Source organism: Haliotis rubra, unplaced genomic scaffold (assembly GCF_003918875.1).
Source record: "Haliotis rubra isolate DU_JTF1 unplaced genomic scaffold, ASM391887v1 Scf95, whole genome shotgun sequence".
NCBI classification, from domain to species: domain Eukaryota; kingdom Metazoa; phylum Mollusca; class Gastropoda; order Lepetellida; family Haliotidae; genus Haliotis; species Haliotis rubra.
Genome location: NW_025767690.1, coordinates 226991 through 252858, shown reverse-complemented (window position 1 = coordinate 252858; position 25868 = coordinate 226991). Strand labels below are relative to the sequence as shown.

The window sequence follows — 25868 nt, the reverse complement described above, 5'->3', positions numbered from 1 at the left end:
ACCACCATCGTAACAGCTGAACTATTGCTGAATGCCACATGAACCATCAAAATCTCTCTCTGCAACAAAGTAGATGGTCCTATCTTGTCAAAATACAAAGTTGTTTTTAAAAAAAAGTAACAAGTAATGTTATGTTAAAAAGTGGATTTTACTTTGCCGCCAATAACTCATGAACCCAATCTTTATAATGAGCAGGGTTGTAGTAAAAGGCGACTAACGGGATTGGGTGGTTAGCCTCGCTGACTTGGTTGGCACATGTCATCGATTCCCAATTGCGCAGATCGATGCTCATGCTGTTGATCAATCACTGGATTGTCTGGTCCAGACTCGATTATTTACAGACCGCGACCATGTAGCTGGAATATTGCTGAGTAAAACTAAACTCACTCACTCACTATAATGAGCAGGTTTTTTTTTATCAGATTAGTCTGTACTGGGTTACACGGTAGAGTCATGGCTGTCTACAAAACATATATCATGTCTATCTCACCAGCTGCTCAATCCCCATGTCATCAATCCTCACCACCATAGCATCCATATGTTAGGTGTATATCCCTGGGGCGGTGGGGTAGCCTAGTGGTTAAAGCGTTGGCCCCTCACGCCGAAGACCCGGGTTCGAATCCCCACATGGGTACAATTTGTGAAGCCCATTTCTGGTGTCCCCCGCCGTGATGTTGCTGGAATATTGCTTAAAGCGGCGTAAAACCAAAATTCAGTCAGTCAGTATATCCCTGCTTGGCCATTGTCCTCTTGGTTCAAGCCCAAGGAACTCATTCATGTAGGGGAGATAACTCTGCTGCTTTCTAGTCATTAACACTTAGTACCTTACGATCCTAAATTAAAACCGTGTGCAACCCTACACCTTTCTGCTAGATTATTTGAATGACAGATTTAAAAATGGTCAATTAAATTGAAGTGTGATGCTTTCTCTGAAACCTTAACACATTTTGCTGCCAATTTTAAGTAGAATATTGCTTCTGTAGTACTTGCTCCAAATTCCCAAAGTTTGATATGATGTAGTTGAAGATGCTAACCTTATTTTCATTATTTACTGTCATGAATAATAATTTCATGAAAAAGCATTTTATTCTAATGATAATTTATATTGTATGTATGTTGTTCATTTTTCAAACCCTGTGGGGGTTCCAGGTTAAAATAATAAGTCCTCGGAAACCGTGCTGATTAGCGTCATCATACCAGGACGGTGTGGATAGTTTGCTCACACTATCAACCACTGGTTTGTCTGGTCCAAACTCAAGTATTTACATCCCATTGTCAAGTAGCTTAAATAATGCTGAGCATATAACCACAATCATTTTTCAAGTCATTTCACTTTGAAATGTTCAACTCTCTTATTGTTTTTAAGAACGTGTTTTCGATGTATGATTTTCATCATATATCTTATCTTCTTGCTTTTAATGCTTCTGTTTCTATTCATTTGCTGCCCATATAGATTCCTGTGCCTCCGTATCTAGTGAGTACACAGGATTTGCACATATCTCTTCATGTTGTCAGTATTTATCAATTTTACCATATCTTAGTGTCATTGTGCCATCTTAGCAGCATTAAATAGCCGCCTAAGGCCTTGCAATTTGCTCTACAGAGTTGCATCCCTTGGTCGTGCCAGAATTCGAAGGTCTTTGGTTGGAATAACATTGCTGTTTCATGATATGTCTAGGTTTGTCAGCGCCAATGGTATGGGGTATGAGTTTCTGCATAGTGATAAATGCCTAAGACTTGTATCACTTTGAGTTTTCTGTGGACTAGTGGTGGTCCGATTAATTGAAATAATCGAAGATTGGTCGTAGTGACTAAACGACCAAGCAATCGATCATAATTTCTCATAATTGAACACAAACAGTTCTGGAACACTTGTTTTCATTAACAATATTTTTCACATGGTTGGTTTTGTCTGTTACATTTCGTAAGCACTACAAGCTCGTTTCAAGTCATGATTGAATTTATCTTCCAAGAAATTTATGTTCCTTACATACTTGTCATCCTTTAAAGATGTGAAATTTTGCCAAAACCCCCAGAAGAACTACATTTTTCCCCTTATTTTAATGTGCATTAACAAATTTCATAAATGACGCTAGCCAATTATATTCGATGATTGATCGATTGTAAATAACCAATCATCAATTATGAGATTTAACCAATTCCCAACACTACTGTGGACACTTGCTGACATACCATGATATATGAATTGCTGTTTTAACAGTATTGAACCCAACTTGACCTGCAGTCATAATATGTTGTCATCTTGATAGTGATCACTGACTGTCGTGCCATCTTGATATCGTTACATGTTGTTATCTTGATCATTTTGTGTTGTAATCTTGATGTCACTACGTGTTGTCATCTTAATATTTTACGTGTTGTGTCATCTTGATATCATTACATGTTGTCATCTTGATGTCTTTATGTGTTGTGTCATCATCTGTGTTTTGTTAGTGTACCAGAGTTTGGTTGTCGTCCTGTGTATGCATGGTCAGTGTTTAGAGTCCATCATCTTCCAGTACAAGTCATTGACTTTGGGAGCCTTCAGATGCAAGAGTTTATGAAATATAGACTGCACTGGTGGTTTCAGGAGAAACGATTTCAGATAGTCTGTCAGTGTGTGTTTGCATGAACATATTTTTCGACATTCGTTTCAAGAGATTTGATTTTGTCTATACATGTCCTGTTAACTCATGAGCAATGACACATCATCCATTTCACTCCTTGGCATCGACATTAAGACATTGGCTTGCTACAACAAAGATTATGATATTATCGTCCTTAATTTATCATACAAAAGGGTCATAACTTAGTAGTTTTTATTAAATCCGGCTAAAGGGACATAACTCTGAAGATTGGACAATTTTTTTAAAGGGACACAACTCTCCTCTCACACCTATGCCTTTCAAATTCCTACCACATACAGTGACAATGTGTGCTTTTGTCATGCTATTGTTGGACGTGTTGGGCGAGCTGGCTAAGGCTCCAGGCTAGTGATCCAGCGAGCATGAGGTGCCGGGATCGAGCCCACCTGTGACCGGGTGTAAAAACTATGGGGTCAACTTTGTGTGCAGACTCTTTCAGTGTTGTCACAATCCCTAGTGTACAGTACACAACCCTGTGCACTTAAAAGAACCCACGGATCCCTTGGTATATGTCCAGATGGTGGCCACATGAATACGTGCAAACACCTAGTTGTGGGTACAGCAACATGCAGTAAACTTGGACAAAGTACTGTGACTATGTGTCCCAGTCCACCCAGCTGTGAATGGGTACCTCGTTAGGATGAGAAAGCCGCAATAACTCGGTTCGCCTTGTGGCAGCAAGAGTTGTATGATCCCCAGGGAGCTGAGATTGATAATACGATGTGCAGTTGAGATTAACATCCAATGATCGAGGGGAAAAAATACCAGTGTCTTGAGCATGCACTAGTGCGTGGATATGTGCGCTATATAAATATCCAATAATAATAATAATAGAGTCATGCTGTATCAGCACTGATTGAGAGAAATTGAAACAAGCTATTCAGGAGTTGACAAAATTTACTCAAGAGAGCTTCACTGACACAACCCTGTCAATGAATCTATGAATATTTTTATTCTAAATTGTATCTGAAATTTTGTAATTCCAGTTTTGGTACATCCATCTCAAGGGAAATATTTCGTTGCTATTTGATCATCTATTTTCTGCTGACTTTCGCCTGTGCCTATCAGAACCGTAATCTGTGTTGCATCAAGGCAGCTGATCCTGTTGTGAAGGAGGAAGAGGAACAGACCATTCTCTGAAGAAAATCTTAGTTCCTAGAGTGAAAAATAATCAAGTATTCATTGAAATTTCCATGTTGTTTATGCACTGGCAGCAGGAATCAATATTGAGTGTTCTGCAGACTGTTACTACAGCTGGGGTTGCCAGAATCATATTGTTGTATTTTACGTTTCGATGGGTGAAGATATGTTCACCAAATATGGTGAATTTGTGTGGATTAGAATTATACATTTTCGTGCATAGCAGGTTTAAAAAATATGTGGGTTGTTCCAAGGTCTTGAGGGTCTGCTGTGGTGAATAGAGGTCAGGATTAGATCGGATTGTCGGGATCGTAAACGTGCAATTGTGTTTCCTGGTACCCAGATGTCGTAAATCGTTGAGTATCAAATAGTTGATCTAGGGAAGATTTGTCTTCATGGGTCCATTATTTAGAAGCTGCCAACTTAGAGTTGGAATATTGCTGAGTGAGACTGAAACAACAAGCAAAACTTTCACTGTTTCTCATCCATACTTGTTACTCTTTCATTCTCATAACGGTGTCACCGCCTCTGTGGTGTAGTGGTTAGAGCGTCCGCCCGGAGAGCGGAAGGTCGGGTTCGATCCCTGACCGTGTCATACCAAAAGACGTTAAAATAGGGTACTTGTTGGTCCCTGCCTGGCTCTCGGCATTAATGGGTACAACAAGGACTGGTCAGCTCAGAGTCAGTATAATGTGTCTGAGTGGGGTATTCATGCTTCACTGCGGCATGGTATCTCAGTGGGCTAGCACTATAAAACCAGCTTCAGTCTGGGCTAGTACAAGCAGCCGCACATACACATACACACGCATGCACGTCGTCATATGAGCAAAATATTCTCAAGCACGACGTTAAACCCAATTCCACCACCACCACCATAACAGTGTCAAACAACAAACAAACCTGGGCTGTCTCGTTCTCTCAAACTGACTCTCAGGCGGTGGGGTAGCCTAATAGTGAAAGCATTCGCTACTCACTCCAAAGACCCAGGATCGATTCCCCACATGGGTACAATGTATGAAACCCATTTCTGATCTCCCCTGTTGTGATATTGCTGGAATGTTGCTAAAAGCAGAGTAAAACTCAACTCACTCACTCATACTCATCCAGATAAAAAAAGTCATTTTTAACCTCAAACCATCCAGTCCAGTTCATTCACCCTGTTCATTTCATACTTATCCAGTATTTCACCCTGTTCATTTCATACTTATCCAGTATTTCACCCTGTTCATTTCATACTTATCCAGTATTTCACCCTGTTCATTTCATACTTATCCAGTATTTCACCCTGTTCATTTCATACTTATCCAGTATTTCACCCTGTTCATTTCATACTTATCCAGTATTTCACCCTGTTCATTTCATACTTATCCAGTATTTCATTCTGTTCTATTTTCTCTCTCTCAAACTATGGTTAGAATTTAATTTTCATTCTCACAAGTCTAAAAATTATTGTGTTTCCATTTACATATTAGTGAAAGTTTTGTAAGCCACAAGGAAAAATCACGTTAATTTTTCCTGCAGACTTACCTTAATTTTGACCCTGCTCTTATTCAGTGTCATACTTGTGAAGATCCAGGTTAGATTGATCTTCAGTAACCAATGCTTGTCGTAAGAGGCAACTAACGGGATCACGTGGTCAGGCTTGCTGACTTGGTTGACACGTCATTGTATCCCAATTGCACAGATTGAAGCTCATGCTGATGATTACTGGATTGTCTGGTCCAGACTTGATTATTTACAGACCGCCACCATATGGCTGGAATATTGCGGAGTGCGGCATAAAACTAAACTCACTCACTCACTATCACTTTCATGCTCAGTCACTCTTTCATTCTCTGTTTTGTTCTCTCTGTTATTTACTGTCTCCTAGGCAGGAGAATTCACAAGGCAAACCCTTGAACCTCTTCACAGTCCTGTACAGACAGGCTGTCGACTGAGGCACATCTGGAACAAAGATTTGTTTTCTCCTGCCTGAATGTTATCTGCCTTGTTTTATTGAGAAAACTCCCCACCCAATGGGATGTGAGATGTTCCTTCTACAAACACATGATCTAGAGAAAGAATTGGTCTTGAGACTTGAGTTCATGCTGGTGTATGGAGGTGTAGGATTGAGAGTTGGGCAGTATTTGATCTGGTCTGAAGGGGATAGAGTTTGTCTGTCTGTCAGAGATGGCAGCGATTGCTGGGATCTGATGATGAGGGAGTTGAGATGTGGAGGGGGGGAGAGGAGGGGTTGAGTTGGGAATGGATGGGAGGGGGATCTGGTTTAAATGAGGGTGAATGTTTTGGGGTCTAGAATGTTTAGGGGAACAAAGTGGGGAGGGGAAGTTAGTTGTTTTAAGAACTGGCTGTAGTGTAGATGAGGTGTTGTCAGGGAGGTGAGGTGAAGGAAGGGGGTTTTATTCTGGAAGTGAAATGTGACAGTGTTATTAACATGAGGGTGTTACGGAGGAGATGGGGAGGTCAGGGATAGGGTTTAGTTGAGGGGTTGTGGTCAGGGAAGGTTAGGTGAGGTGAAGGAAGGGGGTTTTATTCTGGAAGTGAAATGTGACAGTGTTATTAACATGAAGGTGTTACGGAGGAGATGGGGAGGTCAGGGATAGGGTTCAGGTGAGGGGTTGTGGTCAGGGAAGGTTAGGTGAAGTAAGGGGGTTTTATTGGGGAGGTAAAGTGTGATAAAGCTGAAGTTTTCTGAAGGGATTCAGATGACAGGGTTGTTTTCACAAAGATGTGATGGGCGTGAAGGTGAGATGTTACAAGGACTATGAGGCCATGTTACAAGAACGATGAGGTGTGGGGACATGTGATGTGTTGTTATGGTGGGGGTGTTATGGGGGTGTTATGAAGGAGGATGTGTGAGGGTGGGGTGGAGGTGTTATGAAGGAGGTGAGGGTGGGTGTTATGAGACATGTGGTGTGGGACATGTGATGTGTTGTTGTGGTGGGGTGGGGGTGTTATGAAGGAGGTGAGGGGTGGAGGTGTTATGAGAACGATGAGGTGTGGGGACATGTGGCGTGTTGTTATGGTGGGGTGGGGGGTGTTATATGAAGGAGGTGAGGGGTGGAGGTGTTATGTGGAGAACGATGAGGTGTGTGGACATGTGATAGAGAAGGAAAGGATGAGGTGTGGGGACATGTTGTTATGGTGGGGTGGAGGTGTTATGAGAACGATGGGGGACATGGGATGTTGTTATGGTGGGGTGGGGGTGTTATAGAAGGAGGTGAGGGTGGAGGTGTTATGAGATGAGGTGTGGGGACATGGGATGTGTTGTTATGGTGGGGTGGGGGTGTTATGAAGGAGGTGAGGGGTGGAGGTGTTATGGAAAGGATGAGGTGTGGGGACATGTGATGTGTTGTTATGGTGGGGTGGGGGTGTTATGAAGGAGGTGAGGGTGGAGGTGTTATGAGAACGATGAGGTGTGGGGACATGTGATGTGTTGTATATATGGTGGGGGTGTTATGGGAGGTTATGAAGGAGGTGAGGGATGGAGGTGTTATGGGAGGGATGAGGTGTGGGGACATGTGGAGGTGTTGTTATGGTGGGGTGGGGGGTTATGAAGGAGGTGAGGGGTGGAGGTGTTATGAGAAGCGATGAGGTGTGGGGACATGTGACATGGTTGTTATGGTGGGGTGGGGGTGTTATGAAGGAGGTGAGGGGGTGGAGGTGTTATGAGAACGATGAGGTGTGGTGGGGAGACATGTGACGTGGGGTTTAATGGGGGTGTTGTGGGGGTGTGTATGAAGGAGGTGAGGGGTGGAGGTGTTATGAGAACGATGAGGTGTGGGGACACATGTGATGTGTTGTTATGGTGGGGGGTGTTATGAAGGAGGTGAGGGTGGAGGTGTTATGTTATAGAAGGAGATGAGGTGTGGGGACATGTGGCGGTGTTGTTATGGTGGGGTGGGGGTGTTATGAAGGAGGTGAGGGGTGGAGGTGTTATGAGAACGATGAGGTGTGGGGACATGTGATGTGTTGTTATGGTGGGGTGGGGGGTGTTATGAAGGAGGTGAGGGGTGGACGTGTTACAAGAAAATGAGAGGTGTGGGGACATGTGACATGTTGTTATGGTGGGGAGAGGTTGTTATGGGGTGTTATGAAGGAGGTTAGGATGGAGGGGTAGAGGGGTGTTACAAGAGGTGAGGGTGTTGAGGTGTGGGGACATGTTGTTATAGGCGTGGTTGTTATGGTGGGGTGATGGTGGAGTGTTATGAAGGAGGTTAGGGATGGAGGTGTTACAAGAACGGTGGAGGTGTGGGGACATGTGACGTGTTGTTATGGTGGGTTGGTGGGGGTGTTATGAAGGAGGTTAGGGATGGAGGTGTTACAAGAACGGTGGAGGTGTGGGGACATGTGACTTGTTGTTATGGTGGGTTGGTGGGGGGTGTTATGAAGGAGGTTAGGGGTGGAGGTGTTACAAGAACGATGAGTTGTGGGGACATGTTACGTGTTGTGGTGGGGTGTGTTGTGGTGGGGGTGTTATGAAGGAGGTTAGGGGTGGGAGTGTTATGAGAACGATGAGGTGTGGGGACATGTGACGTGTTGTTATGGGGTGGGGGTGTTATGAAGGAGGTGAGGGGTGGTGGAGTGTTATGAGAACGATGAGGTGTGGGGACATGTGACGTGTTGTTGTTGTGGTGGAGAGTGTTATGAAGGAGGTTAGGGGTGGGAGTGTTACGAGAACGATGAGGTGTGGGGACATGTGACGTGTTGTTATGGTGGGGTGGTGGCGGGTGTTATGAAGGAGGTGAGGGGTGTAGGTGTTACAAGAATGATGAGGTGTGGGGACATGTGACGTGTTGTTATGGTGGGTTGGTGGGGGGTGTTATGAAGGAGGTTAGGGGTGGAGGTGTTACAAGAACGATGAGGTGTGGGGACATGTGACGTGTTGTGGGGGGGGTGTTAGAGGTATAATTGGGAGTATTACTTGCACTGTTAGTATAGCACAAAATATACCAGATGGGATGCTGACAACAGATATCATTTAGGAAGTATTGTTACATCATAAATAATATTGTTAATTACCATCTTGATTGTGTCACAATGTCCAGATATTGGGTGTTTATGTATGCAGATACACAACTCAGATCATGCTAAGGAAAGTCAGTTTTAACCACAAACCACCCAGTCTAATTTGACTAAATTGATGGGACCCAAATATCATATCGAATATGGTGCCAGCTCTGGTAATCAGCTCGTTACAATCAATGAACTGCTATTATGAATAAATGGAAGAGTGTATTCCTTGGGTATTGGGGTGATATTTCTATTTGAGCTTGTTGGCTCGATATTGATTGCCCTGACATCAGGATGTCCGTTATGGTAATAGGCCATTTAATGTACAAGTTGTGGGAGGGCTGCTAAGGCAGGCATTTGTCAGGATGCGAATTGTGAATGTACTTCACAAGTCACTGTTTGGTATTTCCTGATTGGGTGTAATTTGACACTTCAGGTTAGATTTGTTGTTGATTGGCTTCTGCGGCAGGTTCATAAAGGATGTATGTGAGCTGTTTGCTGTGGTAATTTCTTGTAGTGATAATTGATGGTCTCATTGGACCAAGAACAATATTCCACTTTGTCACAGAGGCATCCTGTATTGTCACTGTGTGCATCCTGAACAACGCGGACACCATTGTTGTTGCATCAGTCTGGCATCCATGTTACAGGTTACAGCTCTCTGAACAACACTGACACAAATCTTGTTGCATCACTATGGCATCCATGTTACAGGTTACAGCTCTCTGAACAACACTGACACAAATCTTGTTGCATCAGTCTGGCATCCATGTTACAGGTTACAGCTCTCTGAACAACACTGACACAAATCTTGTTGCATCACTCAGGCATCCATGTTACAGGTTACAGCTCTCTGAACAACACTGACACAAATCTTGTTGCATCACTCAGGCATCCATGTTACAGGTTACAGTTATCTGAACAACACTGACACAAATCTTGTTGCATCACTCAGGCATCCATGTTACAGGTTACAGTTATCTAAACAACACTGACATAAATCTTTTTGCATCCTGTTGTTACAGCATCAGTTTTACTGAACTAAGACAGATGTTACATCACACACGCATTCTTTATATTTTGTTACAGTGTGCATTTCTTAAAGCCTAGTGTCCCCCACCACAATATTGCTGGAATATTGCTAAAAGCGGCGTTAAACTAAACTCACTCACTTACTCTTAAATAACACAATCACAGATCCATGTGTTAAGTCAGCTCCTTTGGAAGCCCCTGTCAAATCTTCAACAACCTCATAAGACAGTGTTGTCGTCAATACACCTAATTGTTCTTTTAAATTTGTTGGAAATGTGTTGTACACGTATATATAACATTACTTGTGGAATGCTGAAAGCAGTCTTGTTGTTTCAACATACCAATGTCAAGTTTTTCAGAAATGGTTCATAAAGCTAAACAATCAGATGTCTTGAAAAGCTCTACCTGATTTTTCAAAGCCTTATTATTATTATCATTAGTATTGTATATTACAGCTTTGATATAATTTATGTACAACAAGGTCCCCATGTTTTACTTGGCTTGTAGGAAAAGCATGTATAGACGAGCAAATTGTCTTGATATGGCGTAGACCTTGACATAGATAACATTAAACAATGGCGTAGGAGCTTCCTCTGTGTGAATGTCGAGAGTTGCATGTATGTAATAGTTTGTAATATTGACACAAGTATTAACTGATTAACCATCTTTCAAAAAAAGTATCAAACTAATCCCAGAGATTACATAAATCAAATAATGCCCAGCTATTTTTAAGTCAGCCTTAAGATCATATATTGAAATACGAAAATAATCACCCTGTTTTATTGATAACCAAATGCGATAAAAATTGAATGATTTTAAAAAAATTCCTTTTTAAGATGATTTTTGAAAACTTTCATTGTTTAATATGTGAACTTTGCCATTAGAAATTTAAACATGTATTAAGGCAAGATTCCAAGAAAATAAAAACAATCTGTCGCTGAAAGTTAAGTCTTGCATGGTTGCCTCCCTTGAATGACAGCTTTGTAGATAGTTTTTTTATACCAGCTCCCAGTGTGATAAAATGTTCGAGAGTTGGTTTAGGGCTGGTAAGTATTACGTAAGGGCCCAGATTGCAGTCATGCTACTGAAATATGCCTTACAACTATAGGAATATTTGAAATGGTAATATAGTCATGATATAAAATATCCTGTTTGTTGTATATGTGTGGACATAATGGCTCATCTGTCTAATGGGACATTCTGTTGTTGGTTGGAAGTACCTACACCAGTAGAAATAAATAGATATATATACAATATAAAGATACATTTTTGAAACTTCTTAATGATACCTGTGTTTGTTGACATTTCAAAACTTCATGTGATGTTGATCGATTAGAAATTTAAGGTTTCTCGTCAAGGAATGGTTTAAATGCGTTTTACCAGATGCCTATCTGCCATGCTTGTTTGTGCTACTAATACAGTATTTTTATGAAAATTATACTGATACAGTTAGGGGAAAGAAATGATCCCTCTGTTTATTTTTTTTATGGAATCCATTGGGACTTCATTAACTCTGTTTCCTGAAAATGCCTAGTGGTTAAAGCGTTGACAAGTGTTGAAATTTCTGGTGTCCCCAAGCTCATGTTGCTAAACTCACCACTTGTGTTTCCTGAAAATGACACAATCCCATTGTGTGGTACACTCCACCCCCTGCCTGCCCACCCTAACCTCAGCCCCTACTGCAGCCCCCAGCCCACAGAGCCCACCCTCACCCCAGCCCCCACAGCAGCCCCTAGCCCACAGAGCCCACCCTAACCTCAGCCCCTACCGCAGCCCCCATCGTCCACAGAGCCCACCCCTCACCCCAGCCCCCACAGCAGCCCCAGCCCCTAGAGCCCACCCTAACCTCAGCCCCTACCGCAGCCCCCATCGCCCACAGAGACCACCCTCACCTCAGACCCACAGCAGCCCTCAGCGGCCACCCTCACACCAGCCCCATACCAGCCCTCACACAGGAAAACATCTAGTGAGGTGGGAACAAAAGGCAGCTGATACTGTTTAGATCAGATGCTAATGAATGAAGTTTTTTTTTTTTTTTTTCTATTTTATTTTTCATGAAACCAAAGTCTTAAGGAATGAACTTATACGCATCCCTTAACAAAGTGGCAGAAGGTATCTGTTAAAATGCATTCTTGCCCAAACAAAGTGCTGAGGAAAAAGGAACCATCTTGCTGCACGATTAAGTTGACTAGGCTTTCATGTTGTGCCAGTGTTGTCTGTAAGTTCTCATTTGTTCCAGAAGCGAAAAATCCTGGGTGATTCAACCTCCACTCAAGTATTACGTGACCTCGAGATCTCACTCCGAACCAACCACATAGAGTAAGTACTGTTTGAGTGTAACGTATGGTAACATTAGGAGCGCACAAATGGTGGTGGAAGGTGATTCAGTTGGCTGAGTCGGTTGTGTCCCTTTGCCCTGCCAGGATTCACAGAAAGTGTGCTGAGTTTGGCTCCGTGATGAACCCTAGCCCTTCACCACCATGGATGTATGTATGTGATAAACATTTAGTGCCCGAGTCGCTTTGCCCTTTGAACAATCAAGAAGGAGAGGAGGAATTGGTTTTCTGCAAACCATGCGAGCTTGCTAACCCGTAACAGGGAGCTAATGGACCAGGTGGTCAGGTTTGCTTATTTGGTTGAGTCATGTTTTGGTATCCCCAATTTTCCAGATTGATGCTCATGATTGGCTTTGGGGTAGCCTTGTGGTTAAAGCGTGGGGCTAGTGATCCAGCGAGGGTGAGGTGTCAGGATCGAGCTCACCTGTGACTAGGTGTAAAAACCTTGGAGTCAACTTTGTGTAAAGACTCTTTCAGTGTTGTCACAACCCCTAGTGTACAGTACACAACCCTGTGCACTTAAAAGAACCCACGGATCTGTTGGTATATGACCAGATATTGGCCACATGTATACGTGCAAACACCTAGTTGTGGGTACAGCAACGTGCAGTAAACTTGGACAAAGTACTGTGACTATGTGTCCCAGTCCACCCAGCTTTGAATGGGTACCTCGTTAGGATGAGAAAGCCGCAATAACTCGGTTCGCCTAGTGGCTGCACGAGTTGAGATTGCTAATACGATGTGCCATTGAGATGGACATCCAATGATCGAGGGAAAAAATAACAGCACCTTGAGCATGCACTAGTTGCCTGGATATGTGTGCTATATAAATATCCTATAATAATAAATAATAATAATAAAAACATGTTCAATTCCCCACATGGGTACAATGTGTGAAGCCCATATCTGGTGTCCCCCATAATACTGCTGGAATATTACTAAAAGCGGCGTGAAAACACACTGACGTACCTGATGTTCATGATACCGGTCACTGTTTTATCCGGTCCAGACTTGATTTTTTACATACCATGTCATTAGTTTGAATATGGCAACATAGAAACACCAAACAATATACAAAACAAAGAGGCCTTAAATATTTATGTCACTTACATGTGTTGGAATGATCCGTTAAGTGTTTCTTTCTGTTTAGTTTTGGCGACTAATGGGATCGGGTGGTCAGGCTCCCTGGCTTGGTTGACACATGTCATCGGTTCCTAATTGCGCAGATCGATTGATGGTTGTGCTGTTGATCACTGGATTGTCTGGTCCAGACTTGATTATTTACAGACTGACGCCATATAGCTGGAATATTGCTGAGTGCAGCATAAAACTAAACTCACTCACTCACTGTTTAGTTTTGATGTTCAGATATTAAGATTATTTTTCTTGTACGAAATGGGACACACTTCATTGATCAGTTGACATGGGATCAAGGTTTTCATGGCTGGTGTTCATGATTTATGCTTCCAGAAAGCGTAGATATATAAGACCAATGATTTCATTGCTGATGGTTTTTGTTTGTTTTCAGATGGGTGCGTGAGTTCCTCAGTGAAGAAAACCAAGGATTGGATGTCCTGGTGGACTACCTGTCATTCACTCAAGTTGTCATGAGGTGGGTACATTGTTCATCTCAGGTGTCATTCACTCAAGTTGTCATGAGGTTGGTAAATTGTCCCAGGTGTCATTCACTCAAGTTGTCATGAGGTGGGTACATTGTCCCAGGTGTCATTCACTCAAGTTGTCATGAGGTGGGTAAATTGTTCCAGGTGTCATTCACTCAAGTTGTCATGAGGTGGGTACATTGTTCATCTCAGGTGTCATTCACTCAAGTTGTCATGAGGTGGGTAAATTGTCCCAGGTGTCATTCACTCAAGTTGTCATGAGGTGGGTAAATTGTTCATCCCAGGTGTCATTCACTCAAGTTGTCATGAGGTGGGTAAATTGTTCATCCCAGGTGTCATTCACTCAAGTTGTCATGAGGTGGGTAAATTGTTCATCTCAGGTGTCATTCACTCAAGTTGTCATGAGGTGGGTAAATTGTTCATCTCAGGTGTCATTCACTCAAGTTGTCATGAGGTGGGTAAATTGTTCATCTCAGGTGTCATTCACTCAAGTTGTCATGAGGTGGGTAAATTGTCCCAGGTGTCATTCACCCAGGTGGGTAAATTGTTCATCCCAGGTGTCATTCACTCAAGTTGTCATGAGGTTAAATTTCATCCCAGGTGTCATTCACTCAAGTTGTCATGAGGTGGTGGGTAAATTGTTCATTCTCAGGTGTCATTCACTCAGGTTGTCATGAGGTGGGTAAATTGTTCATCTCAGGTGTCATTCACTCAAGTTGTCATGAGGTGGGTAAATTGTTCATCTCAGGTGTCATTCACTCAAGTTGTCATGAGGTTGGTAAATTGTTCATCTCAGGTGTCATTCACTCAAGTTGTCATGAGGTTGGTAAATTGTCCCAGGTGTCATTTACTCAAGTTGTCATGAGGTGGGTACATTGTTCATCTCAGGTGTCATTCACTCAAGTTGTCATGAGGTGGGTAATCTGTTCTTCTCAGGTATCATTCACTCAAGTTGTCATGAGGTGGGTAAATTGTTCATCTCAGGTGTCATTCACTCAAGTTGTCATGAGGTGGGTAAATTGTCCCAGGTGTCATTTACTCAAGTTGTCATGAGGTGGATAAATTGTCCCAGGTGTCATTTACTCAAGTTGTCTTGAGGTGGGTAAATTGTCCCAGGTGTCATTCACTCAAGTTGTCATGAGGTGGGTAAATTGTCACAGGTGCCATGCATTCAAATTGTCATGAGGTGGGTAAATTGTCCCAGGTGTCACTTACTGAAGTTGTCATGAAGTGAGTTAATTGTTCATCATAGGTGTTACTCACTCAAGTTGTCATGAGGTTGGTAAATATTCCATCACAGGTGTCTTCTCCCTCTCAGGTTGTCCAAGTTTTTCACATTTAGATGTTGGTTTAATAGCTCAGTGGGCTAGAACTATAAAAGTCTCAAAACTCTGGATTAGTGCTAACAGCTATACAATTGCTTACGGCTTGTGTGTTTCAATTAAAGTAATCTTCATTACAAAATTAAACCCAATTTGACCTCAAACCCCTCCCACCCCTGTCCCCTCCCCACACTCACTCATGCCATGCTGTGTTTGTTCCAGACGAGAACAGTTGTTGAACAAGGAGAAGACTTCCAGCCTGGAGTCTGGGTTGAGTCGGAGTCCTGGCCGGAGGTTGCGGCGCTCCAACACCCTAGGCTCACCGCGATCCATAAAATACTCGAGTAAACTAAACATGGGGGAGGCGAGGGATGATGTGCATGTGTGCATAATGTGCTTGAGGGCAATCATGAACCACCAGGTAGGAAGCACACCGATGATAACAGAAGGTTAACTTGAAATAGAAGGTTAATTTTAAGTTCGGATTACAGACCACAATTAGAAGCCACAGCCCACAATTACTATTTGTGACTTTAACCACAGGTTTGAAGACCGTCTTTGAAAATTTATGGAGTTGAGAGACTTGATGCACAGGTAAAACTATCACCTGCGACATAGAAACACACTGAAATATTTGATGCAGGGGATATTTGAAGTAGGGGTTATTTGAAGTAGGGGTTATGTTCAGTGTGAATTTAGAATGATTTTAAAATTAAATATATATTTGTCAGATGATATTCTACAGTGGGCTGCCCTATGTTTCAGTATGGTTTCAACTTGGTGATAGCTCACAAGCACGCCATCAACTGTATAGCGCTCAGTCTCAACCACCGGAGTCTCAGGTAGGTTGACATCTGTATCATCGTACCAGCGTGAGTGCATGTGGTTTTATGCCGCTTTTTGCAATGTTTTAGCAAGATGACAGCGGAGATCACCAGAAATGGTGTACCCATTTTGGGAATCGAACCTGGGTCCTCACTGTGATGAGCGAATGCTCTAACCACTAAGCTATACCACTGCGCTCTTACAAGCACTCTATCAACACTACAGTACTAGCCAAATGATGCTTACTCTGGCCTTACTGTAAATAAGATCAACAGCTTGTTGCTAATGAACAGTGTTCATTGAATGGATATGTATCCAAAACAGAATGAGATCTGCTTCACTTTGGGTCATCCTTCCACATTAAGCTGACAAATTGTGATATATGTGAGTTAATTGTGAGTTATGTTGCAAATTGCCAACTCATTCACTCTTTGTGCAGTTGCAGGTTTGTTGACAATCGAAGGCTTCAGGTTGTGGGAATGAATTGTTTGTGTGTCTTGCAGGACAAAGGCCCTGGTGTTGGAACTGTTAGCTGCTGTCTGCCTAGTCAGTGGGGGGCATGAAATCATTCTCTCTGCATTTGATAATTTTAAAGAGGTGAGTGCAATATGTTTATTCTTTTGTAGAACTCTGTTCTATTGCTCTCTATCTATCTTTGTATCTACAAATCCATTCAACATGCACCCGTCTGTCAATCCATCCATTCACCCACACAGAAAACATCCTTCTTCCACCCAATACCCATCCATCTCTCCTTCCATCCTTCCATCCATCCTTCCATCCATCCACCCACACAAAAAAACCATCCATTTTCCACCCAGTATCCATCCATCTCTCCTTCCATGCCTTCTTCCATCCATCCACCCACACAAAAAACCATCCCACTTCCACCCAATACCCATCCATCTCTCCTTCCATCCTTCCATCCATCCACCCACACAAAAAAATCCCTCTTCCACCCAATACCCATCCATCTCTCCTTCCATCCTTCCATCCATCCACCCCCACAAAAAAACATCCCTCTTTCACCCAATACCCATCCATCTCTCCTTCCATCCCTCCTTCCATCCATCCACCCCCACAAAAAACATCCCTCTTCCACCCAATATCCATCCATCTGTCCTTCCATCCCTCCTTCCATCCATCCACCCCCACAAAAAAAACATCCCTCTTCCACCCAATATCCATCCATCTCTCCTTCAATCCTTCCATCCATCCAACCACACAAAAAAACATCCCTCTTCCACCCAATACCCATCCATCTCTCCTTCCATCCATCCACCCACGCAAAATAACATCCATCTTCCACCCAATACCCATCCATCTCTCCTTCCACCAAAGCCCATCCATCCATTAATGGACTACACAAAAAACCATCAATCCATCCATAAAAAAACACACCACCCATCCTTCTCCCACTCAAAACCTTCCATCCATCCCAAGTTACTTTGTTGATGATGAAAATGAAAATTGCAGGGTATTCAAATACTACAGACACAAAAATTATTTTGGAACACTTTATATCTGTAAGAGAATTTGGTTGCAGAACCAACTGTCTGGGTGTATTAGGTTTTTCACAACTAGAACTTACTGGCATTTTGTGTAAATAAGAAATGTCCTCAATGTGATAAAGCACATGTATGTTTAATTTGTGTTTGTATTTCCAGGTCTGTGATGAAGGACACCGGTTTGAGACACTGATGGATTATTTTAAAAACTATGAGGAATTTCATATAGACTTCATGGTGAGTACATCATTGGAAGTATGCAGTATTGTTACAAACTTTATGGAATTTAAGACATATAAATTTTATTTAAGAGAAAAAATCAGTAGTTTATCCGTCATATGTAACAGATGTTGGTTTACAAGTGAAAATCTGGATTAGAATTGGTCTTGTCGTAAAAGGCAGCAGTCCTATGGTCAGGCTCACTGACTAGCTTGATATATCTCATTGTATCCCAGTTGTGTAGATCGATTCTTATAATGTTGAGGGGCGGTGGGGTAGCCTAATGGTTAAAGCGTTGGCTCGTCACGCCGATGACCCGGGTTCGAATCCCCACATGGGCACAATGTGTGAAGCCAATTTCTGGAGTCCCCTGCTGTGATGTTGCTGGAATATTGCTAAAACCGGCGTCAAAACCAAACTCAGTCAGTCTTATAATGTTGGTGACTGGAGACCCGTGAAGGTCCGGGTTAGAATATTGATCTTCAGTAACTCATACTTGTCGTAAGAGGCAACTAACAGGATCAGGTGGTCAGGCTCACTGACTTGGTTGACACATATAATCGTATCCCAATTGCATAGATTGATGTTCTAGCTGTTGATCACTGGATTGTCAGGTCCAGACTTGATTATTGACAGACCACTGCCATATAGCTGGAACATTGCTAAGTGCAGCATTAAACAAGAAACACATAAATGGTCACTGGATTGTGTGGTCCAGATGATTATTTATCAACTGCCATCATATTGATAGTGCTGGTGCATTTTCAACATGAAAGAAACAAAGGAGCGAACAGACATTGGTAGTCCATGTGACGTGTTTTATAGAAGGAGTCTGTTTGCAGGTCGCGTGTATGCAGTTCATCAACATCGTGGTCCACTCTGTGGAGAACATGAACTTCAGAGTGCATTTACAACATGAGTTCACAGAGATAGGACTGGATGACTACCTGGAGGTGAGCATTATTTAATCCTGTACAGGGGTGGAAATAACCCATTGCCCGACGCCCGAGTCCAGTGTTTTTTCTGTCGGGCATTGATATTCAATTATGTTTATTTAAAAATCAACAAGAAAATGGCACTATAGTGGGAAAATTATCAGACTGCCACTATGGTTTAGCAATTTTAAAGTTATTTTCCCCCCTGCCATTCACTGCACCATAAGACTGCCTCTAAACGAATAAATCTGGCCAGCGAACAGAGGTGTTCTTTGATTAGAAGAAACATAAAGTTCCTCCCTCATCACCTCTTAATTGCCCACAGGAGAATGCCTGGATCTTCTGCTTCTCAATCAGAATATTTCTCATAAGAACACCAACTCAACATGCTGATCTAGGTGCTGGAGTTAACACTTATAAGTCACAAATGAAACGGATACCAGCATTGGTGGCTGAGGGGGTTAGATGGCTGACTTTGTGTACTGCGGTTAAGGTGCCTGTCTCTGAGAGTATGGGTTTGAATCCCAGATGGGACTCGAGCCAACAAAAGAACCAGAATCTGTACTTTACTAAGAAAGTGTTATGCCAAATTTAACATGTGTTACAATCAATATTTGATGACACCACAGTATGTTATATGCATTGTGGCTATTCTTTGTACACAGTAGCTTCTTGTGCATCACTGCTTTGCCATAAGATGTCATTGGTGGCACATTTTGTTTCCCTTGTGTGATTTGAGGTCTTCGGGGGCGGTGGGGTAGCCTAGTGGTTTAAGCGTTCGCTCGTCATGCCAAAGACCCGGGTTCGATTCCCTACATGGGTAGAATGTGTGAAGCCCATTTCTGGTGCCCCCGCCGTGATATTGCTGGAATATTGCTAAAAGCGGCGTAAAACCATACTCACTCACTCACTCACTCTGAGGTCTTCATGTATCACTGGAAGTCGTCATGGCCACCAGAATGTGGCATTTTTTCTGTATCATGATACTAATCATTTCAGGAACTGACTATTTTGATGTGTATCACACTGTGTATCATGCAGTAGTTAACATAATCCACATTACCATTATCTGCTTCATTGTTGTAGAAACTTCGGAACACAGAGAGCGACCGACTGGCTGTGCAGGTACATGCGTACCTAGACAACATGATCGATGTGGCTCAATTGCTGGAAGATTCGGAGACAAAGACGGAAGCTTTGGAGAAAGTTGCTGAGCTGGAAGACGATCTGTCTCAGGTAACAAATTCAGCATGGACAAAAATATTAATCACTGATTTGGTATTTTTTGAACACTGCTTTTTGGTAGGGGTTCTGTATTAAATGTTCATTTAATGACAAAGTAATATTTTATGTTCATATCCGACACAACACAAATTCTTGGAAAGTTGATTTTCAATCTCGAATCAGGTTTTGAAGAGTATTGTGTTTGATGACATTCGATTGGATATTATTATGATACTCACAGTGCACTGTTTATCTCCTTAGTACCCAATGTTTGTATGACTTCCAGGTAAACGAGAGGTTACAGGAGGTGGAAGAAGAAGCTATGGTTAAAACAGGTGAGTCACTCTCGCTTTTAGGTACAGCCCATTCAGTGGGTTGACAGGCTGGATCTATACTTTATTGGAATCTTTGTAATTCACCAGTATGTATTCCTTGTCACTGTTTAAATCACAGTGAAGCACTCCATTGTAAAAAGAGTCTGAATACTTTGTTTATCAAATAAATATTTGAATTTTGTTGCTACTTTTGTCAAGGTTCACAAATGTCATATCTTGGCCTTTTTGGAAGAAATTAACATATTTCGGAATCCGAAATAGTCTTCTATAGTTATGATTCAGTTATTTTCAGTATTAACTCAGTACAAATATTTTTATGTGTATTTTTCAGTGGAGTTAGAGAAACAATTATCTGAAACAACAACAGAGTTGGAAGAAATCAAGGTGAGTTGATCATGAATTGATGATATATCTCATATTCACTGACATCAGGGAAATGGGAACCTCCTGAACCCCATACATGGTAAGATAACATGGGGTATGAAGCCTGATATCAATGATGCTAATATTGCACTGTGCAATGGGGACAGGGTGGCCATTTCCTGAGATGGTATTGTGGAATGGGCTCTCATAGCCTTGGTGCGAGATCACCTTGATTTTTAGATTCTGACCTTGTTTATCAAGCTGTCCAACATACTGTGCAATTTAATTCTGTTGATATCAAATTATATGATTTTTGATGATGAGAGTTTAGTTTGTATAGGTAAATGGGAAACAAGTTGTATAGGATGGAGGAATGGTTTTCTGACACCTGCTGGTTGTTTGTTTACCAGGAGGACTTGCGTGAGAAGGAGAGCGAGATGAACACGTTACGGAAGACGGTGAACGAAAAGGATGAAGAGTCACGGAAACGGCAGTCAATGCTCGACGCCAAGCTGCAGGAGTTGGAGGTCCTCAAGAACCAAGTTGGAAGTGAGTGAAAGAATTTTCTGGGCAGAATGTGTTGATTGTCAGGGGTGGAAATAACCCATTGCCCGACGCCCGAGTCCAGTGGTTCTTTCTGTCGGGCAAGCAAATTTGTATATCACACTGTACCGGTGTCCAGTTGACTTTCCAATATTAATTATGTTGTTTATTTTAAAATTCAACAAGAAAACGGCCGGTATAGTGGAAAATTTATCAGTGCAAGTGATTTCACATGTGCCACTGTACCTGAGTACACTAGCAATTTTAAAGTTATTTCCACCCCTGATTGTGTGTGGAGAAGTTGTACCAGTAATGATGCAGCAATGGGGTAGCCAGTTGGTGGAAGCGTCACGCCAAACACCCGGGTTCCATTCCGCACACGAGTACAATGTGTGAAGCCCATTTCTGGTGTTCCTGACGTGATATTGCTGGAATATTGCTTAAAGTGGAGTAAAAACATACTTACTCATTCAGTGATAATGTGTGTCAGTAAAAGTTTTGTTGTGTTGATGATGTCTTCGCTGTGTTGATGATGTCTTCACTGTGTTGATGATGTCTTCGTTGTGTGGCATTTAGCTATGATATGATGATGAGGAACAAGTTTTCTGCATTTTCAACTTCTTCACTGCAATAGATGCAGAGTTTGGGTGAAGATGCTAACCCTTTTTTCAAACAAGTTTCCTCTTTCTGTTGATGATGCGACTGTGATGGGTGTAGGCGATGACGATGTTGATAATATATCACTGTTAATATATGGGTTGGTCTATCAATTCATCTTCAGAATGTCAGGAATACAGTTTGTTAGATTAATTTTTGTACAAATTTAGAAACATGAATATCAAAATTCACATGCATTTCATATTTCAAAGCCATCAAATATTTTCCTTGCCGTACATTAAGATAATTTGTTCCAGCTGAACCAGTTCTGCCTAACGGACTCCCCCCTCCCCCTCCTCCAATTGCCCCAGTCAGTGCTCCGGCGGTGGCGCCTCCTCCTCCTCCACCCCTCCACCTCCACCTCCTCCACCCCCAGGCTCCGGTCCTCCACCCCCTCCACCACCCCCAGGGGGAGGCATCCCCAACATGTCTGCTATGACAATCAAGAGGAAGATCCAGACCAAGTACAGGTTGCCAATACTCAACTGGACTCCACTCAAACCACAGCAAGTCAAGGGGACCATTTTCTCCGATCTGGATGATGAGAAGCTGTATGCGGTAAGTCATTGGGATGTTTTGTTTCTGACAAGGATTTTCATTTACTTTGAAATGTCAATCTGCTGAGGGGTGATGAGAAAGGTTCAAGGATACCTTGTCATAGTGGAGGCCGGGGCTCTTTTTTCCTGCAAGTGAACAGTGTTTGAAGACAATTTCCAATGCACCTGCTATGATATTGCTGGAATATTGCTGGAATATTGCTAAAAGCAGAGTAAAACCCAACATAATCACACCACAGTCTCCGCTCATCATGCCAAGGACCTGGGTTCCATTCCCCACATGGGTACAATGTGTGAAGCCCATTTTCGGTGTCACCCGCCATGATATTACTGGAATGTTGCTGAAAGGCGTAAAACAGTTATCGCTCACTCACTCACTCATGCCAAACCACTGATACGGGAGAGCTGTGTGAAGGGAGACAACTCAAAGACGTTTGCCCATTGATTATAACAGAGGCACCAGACTATCTTGTATCTATGTTCTTTGTGTTAAAAGTATTGTATACATTTATTCATTGTCAAAATTATTGTTAAAATACCTCTGAATTTCGAAAATGAAAAATTGATAAAAACATCAGTTTTAGTTTGGAATCCTTAGAAAAACCTTTGAAGAGCATTTAGAAGTGGAATGCGTAAGAAAAGCAAGATTTATGGATGTCAACTTCTTTATTGTGAATAACACGATGTTTTGGAGAGTATGCTTGCAGGTGCTTCATCAGGTGAGGAAGGAGCAAGCATACACTCAAAAACGTAAAAGAATAATAAAGAATTGACATCCATAATCTTGCTTTTCTTGAATAAGTCTGATCGTGTTGTGACATAGCACGTGTGACCAAAAAACTTATAGTACAATTATTCAATCTTTATCCAATGCAGGTAATAGACTTTGAGGACTTTGAAGAAACATTTCGTCTGGGTCCCGCTGGTCCAATGCGTCAGTCATCAACCGGCACGCCGAAGTTGTTGAGGAAGAACAAGAAGCCAGAAAGTATTTCCTTGATGGAGGCAAACAGACTCAGGAATGTTGGTCAGTAGATTAAACCTTAACATAACAGCTAATTGTCCTGACTCTTTAGTACAATCTCGCTTTGTTTAAGTTTGCTATTCAAATACAATTTTGTCCCAAATTAATAATAATATGCCATTTAAAAAACATCATTAGAATCGATTTTTATAGACACCTGTATGGTGGTGGTTTGTAAATAATCAATCTGAACAAGACAGTCCAGGGATTAGCAGCACAAGCATCAATCTATGCAGTTGGGATACGATGATATGTGTCAACCAAGTCAGCGAGCCTGACCACCTGATCGCCTCTTAAAACAAGCATGGGTTGATGACGCATTAAATGTATATATGGTGTTGTTTCTGTCCAATCAGGGGCAGTGGGGTAGCCTAGTGGTTAAAGTGTTCGCTCCGTCACGCTGAAAACCTGGGTTCGATTCCCTACATGGGTACAATGTCTGAAGCCCATTTCTGGTGTCCCCTTTCGTGATATTGCTGGAATATTGCTAAAAGCTGCTGGAAACCAAAGCAATCAAGACGCTCCATTTCCTCACCGAATTGTCTGTTCTAGACTCGTTTATTTACAAGCTGGAACATTACTTGAATGTTGCCTATTGTAAAGTTTAACAGCAAACCAACCAATCCCATGTAGAGTACATGATGTGACGTTGTGTTTTCAGCCATCACGAGAAGGAAGATGGACATGACCAATGAGGAAATAGTCAAGGCCATCATGGGGTGAGTGTTGTATTGCTGTGTCCAGTTGCATTAAACAATTACGTTTTTCTGTGCAGAGTTGCGTCCCTTATGCAAACAAGGATCATATGATTATGAGTTCAAATTCTAGAGTCGTCTTCATTAATATTCCTTTTGTCAGCACACTGATAGAAAGTAAGTGGGGACCTGTTGGGACAGACAAGGTCCCCGGTCAGTTTGACCGAGATTAGTGTCTTTTTCAGGGTTTTACACGATGCTCAAATGTGTGTCCAGTATGCCCAAATATAGAGTATAAATCCAAAAAACTAACATACCGCATCACGAGGGTTGCAAATGATATTCATCGTATCTACAGGGCAGTTATGGGGGAGGTGGGGTAGCCTGGTGGGTAAAGCGTTCGCTCGTCACGCCGAAGGCCCGGGTTCGATTCCCTACATGGGTACAATGTGTGAAACCCATTTCTGGTGTCCCCCGCCGTGATATTGCTGGAATATTGCTAAAAGCGGCGTAAAACCCAACTTTCACTTAATCACTCAGTTATGGGGTGTCTATTTCATCCATCAGTCATCATCACTGCTAACATGAGTATTGATAAATTGACTCTGAAGTCATTAGCGAAATGTACATTGCACAACACCATCACAATACTTACAGGACCCTCATATTGTATAGAAGGGCTAAAAAATAATTAATGGATATCCCCCGGACGCCCATGTTTGTAAGTCGAGGTAAATCCTCTCTTTCCAGTCAATGTTATTGGTATGATATGCAAATGGAATTCCAAGATTCCTACTTTATTATATGGTGTTGTATTTCATGTTTTATGTGTTTAATCCATTTCAGCCTGGACTTGAAAAGACTGTCCTTGGATATGGTCGACATCCTTCTCACCATCCTCCCGAATGATCAGGAAGTAAGTGTGTGGTGAACGGTTGTCCTGTCTGTTGATTCTAAGAGCCTTGGAGTGTTTTTGTTCCTAAATCCTATAGGGCGCTATGCAAATTTTGTATATTATCATTATTATGATCTCTCATGCTAGGGGCGGTGGGGTAGTCTAGTGGTTAAAGCGTTGGCTCGTCACGCCGAAGACCCGGGTTCGAATCCCCACATGGGTACAATGAGTGAAGCCCACTTCTGGTGTCCCCCGCCGTGATATTGCTGGAATATTGCTAAAAGCGGCGTAAAACCAAACTCTCAGTCAGTGTCAGTCTCTCATGCTAAAGACCGCATCCGTGGTGTAGTGGTTAGAGCGCCCGCCCGGAGAGCGGAAGGTCGCGGGTTCGATCCCCGACCGCGTCATACCAAAAAGACGTTAAAATATGGTACTTGTTGGTCCCTGTCTGGCACTCAGCATTAATGGGTACAACAAGGACTGGTCGGCTCGGGAGTCAGTATAATGTGTCTGAGTGGGGTATTCATGCTTCACTGTGGCATGGTATCTCAGTGGGCTAGCACTATAAAACCAGCTTAAGTCTGGGCTAGTACAAGCAGCCGCACATACACATACACACGCATGCATGTCGTCATATGAGCGAAATAGTCTCAAGCACGACGTTAAGCCCAATTTCACCTCACCTCACCTCTCATGCTAAAATTTTCTTGGAAGGGGCGGTGGGGTAGCCTAGTGGTTAAAGCGTTTGCTCATCATGCTGAAGGCCTGGGTTCGAATCCCCACATGGGTGCAATGTGTGAAGCCCATTTCTGGTGTCCACTGCGGGATTACTGCTGGAATGTTGCTAATAGCTGTGTTAAGCCCAATTCACTCTCACTTTCTGCTGGAAATAGAAACAACACAGTTTTGGTCACACTTTGATAGTTGTGAAGACGATGATAAGTAGCATATAAAAGGTAACAATTTCTTTACAAATAT

At 42.4% G+C, this 25868-nt stretch overlaps 1 protein-coding gene and 1 long non-coding RNA gene across 2 annotated transcripts in view; one reads left to right on the top strand and one right to left on the bottom strand.

Moving 5' to 3' along the window:
• Nucleotides 1-25868, top strand: part of LOC124264876 (formin-like protein) — a 93398-nt gene that overhangs the window by 55651 nt on the left and 11879 nt on the right. The window contains 17 exon segments of the mRNA XM_046699651.1: nucleotides 1454-1474; nucleotides 12070-12149; nucleotides 13695-13778; nucleotides 15333-15531; nucleotides 15876-15952; nucleotides 16439-16532; nucleotides 17603-17680; nucleotides 18505-18615; nucleotides 19684-19833; nucleotides 20108-20156; nucleotides 20488-20540; nucleotides 20930-21068; nucleotides 21977-22063; nucleotides 22066-22277; nucleotides 23153-23303; nucleotides 23962-24019; nucleotides 24842-24911. Of these exon segments, the coding sequence (XP_046555607.1) occupies nucleotides 1454-1474; nucleotides 12070-12149; nucleotides 13695-13778; nucleotides 15333-15531; nucleotides 15876-15952; nucleotides 16439-16532; nucleotides 17603-17680; nucleotides 18505-18615; nucleotides 19684-19833; nucleotides 20108-20156; nucleotides 20488-20540; nucleotides 20930-21068; nucleotides 21977-22063; nucleotides 22066-22277; nucleotides 23153-23303; nucleotides 23962-24019; nucleotides 24842-24911 (1713 nt within the window).
• On the bottom strand, nucleotides 2064-13083 carry LOC124264880. The gene is made up of 2 exons (XR_006895283.1): nucleotides 13047-13083; nucleotides 2064-2171 (listed from the first exon to the last, which is right to left on the bottom strand). It is a non-coding gene; the product is annotated as an uncharacterized LOC124264880 (long non-coding RNA).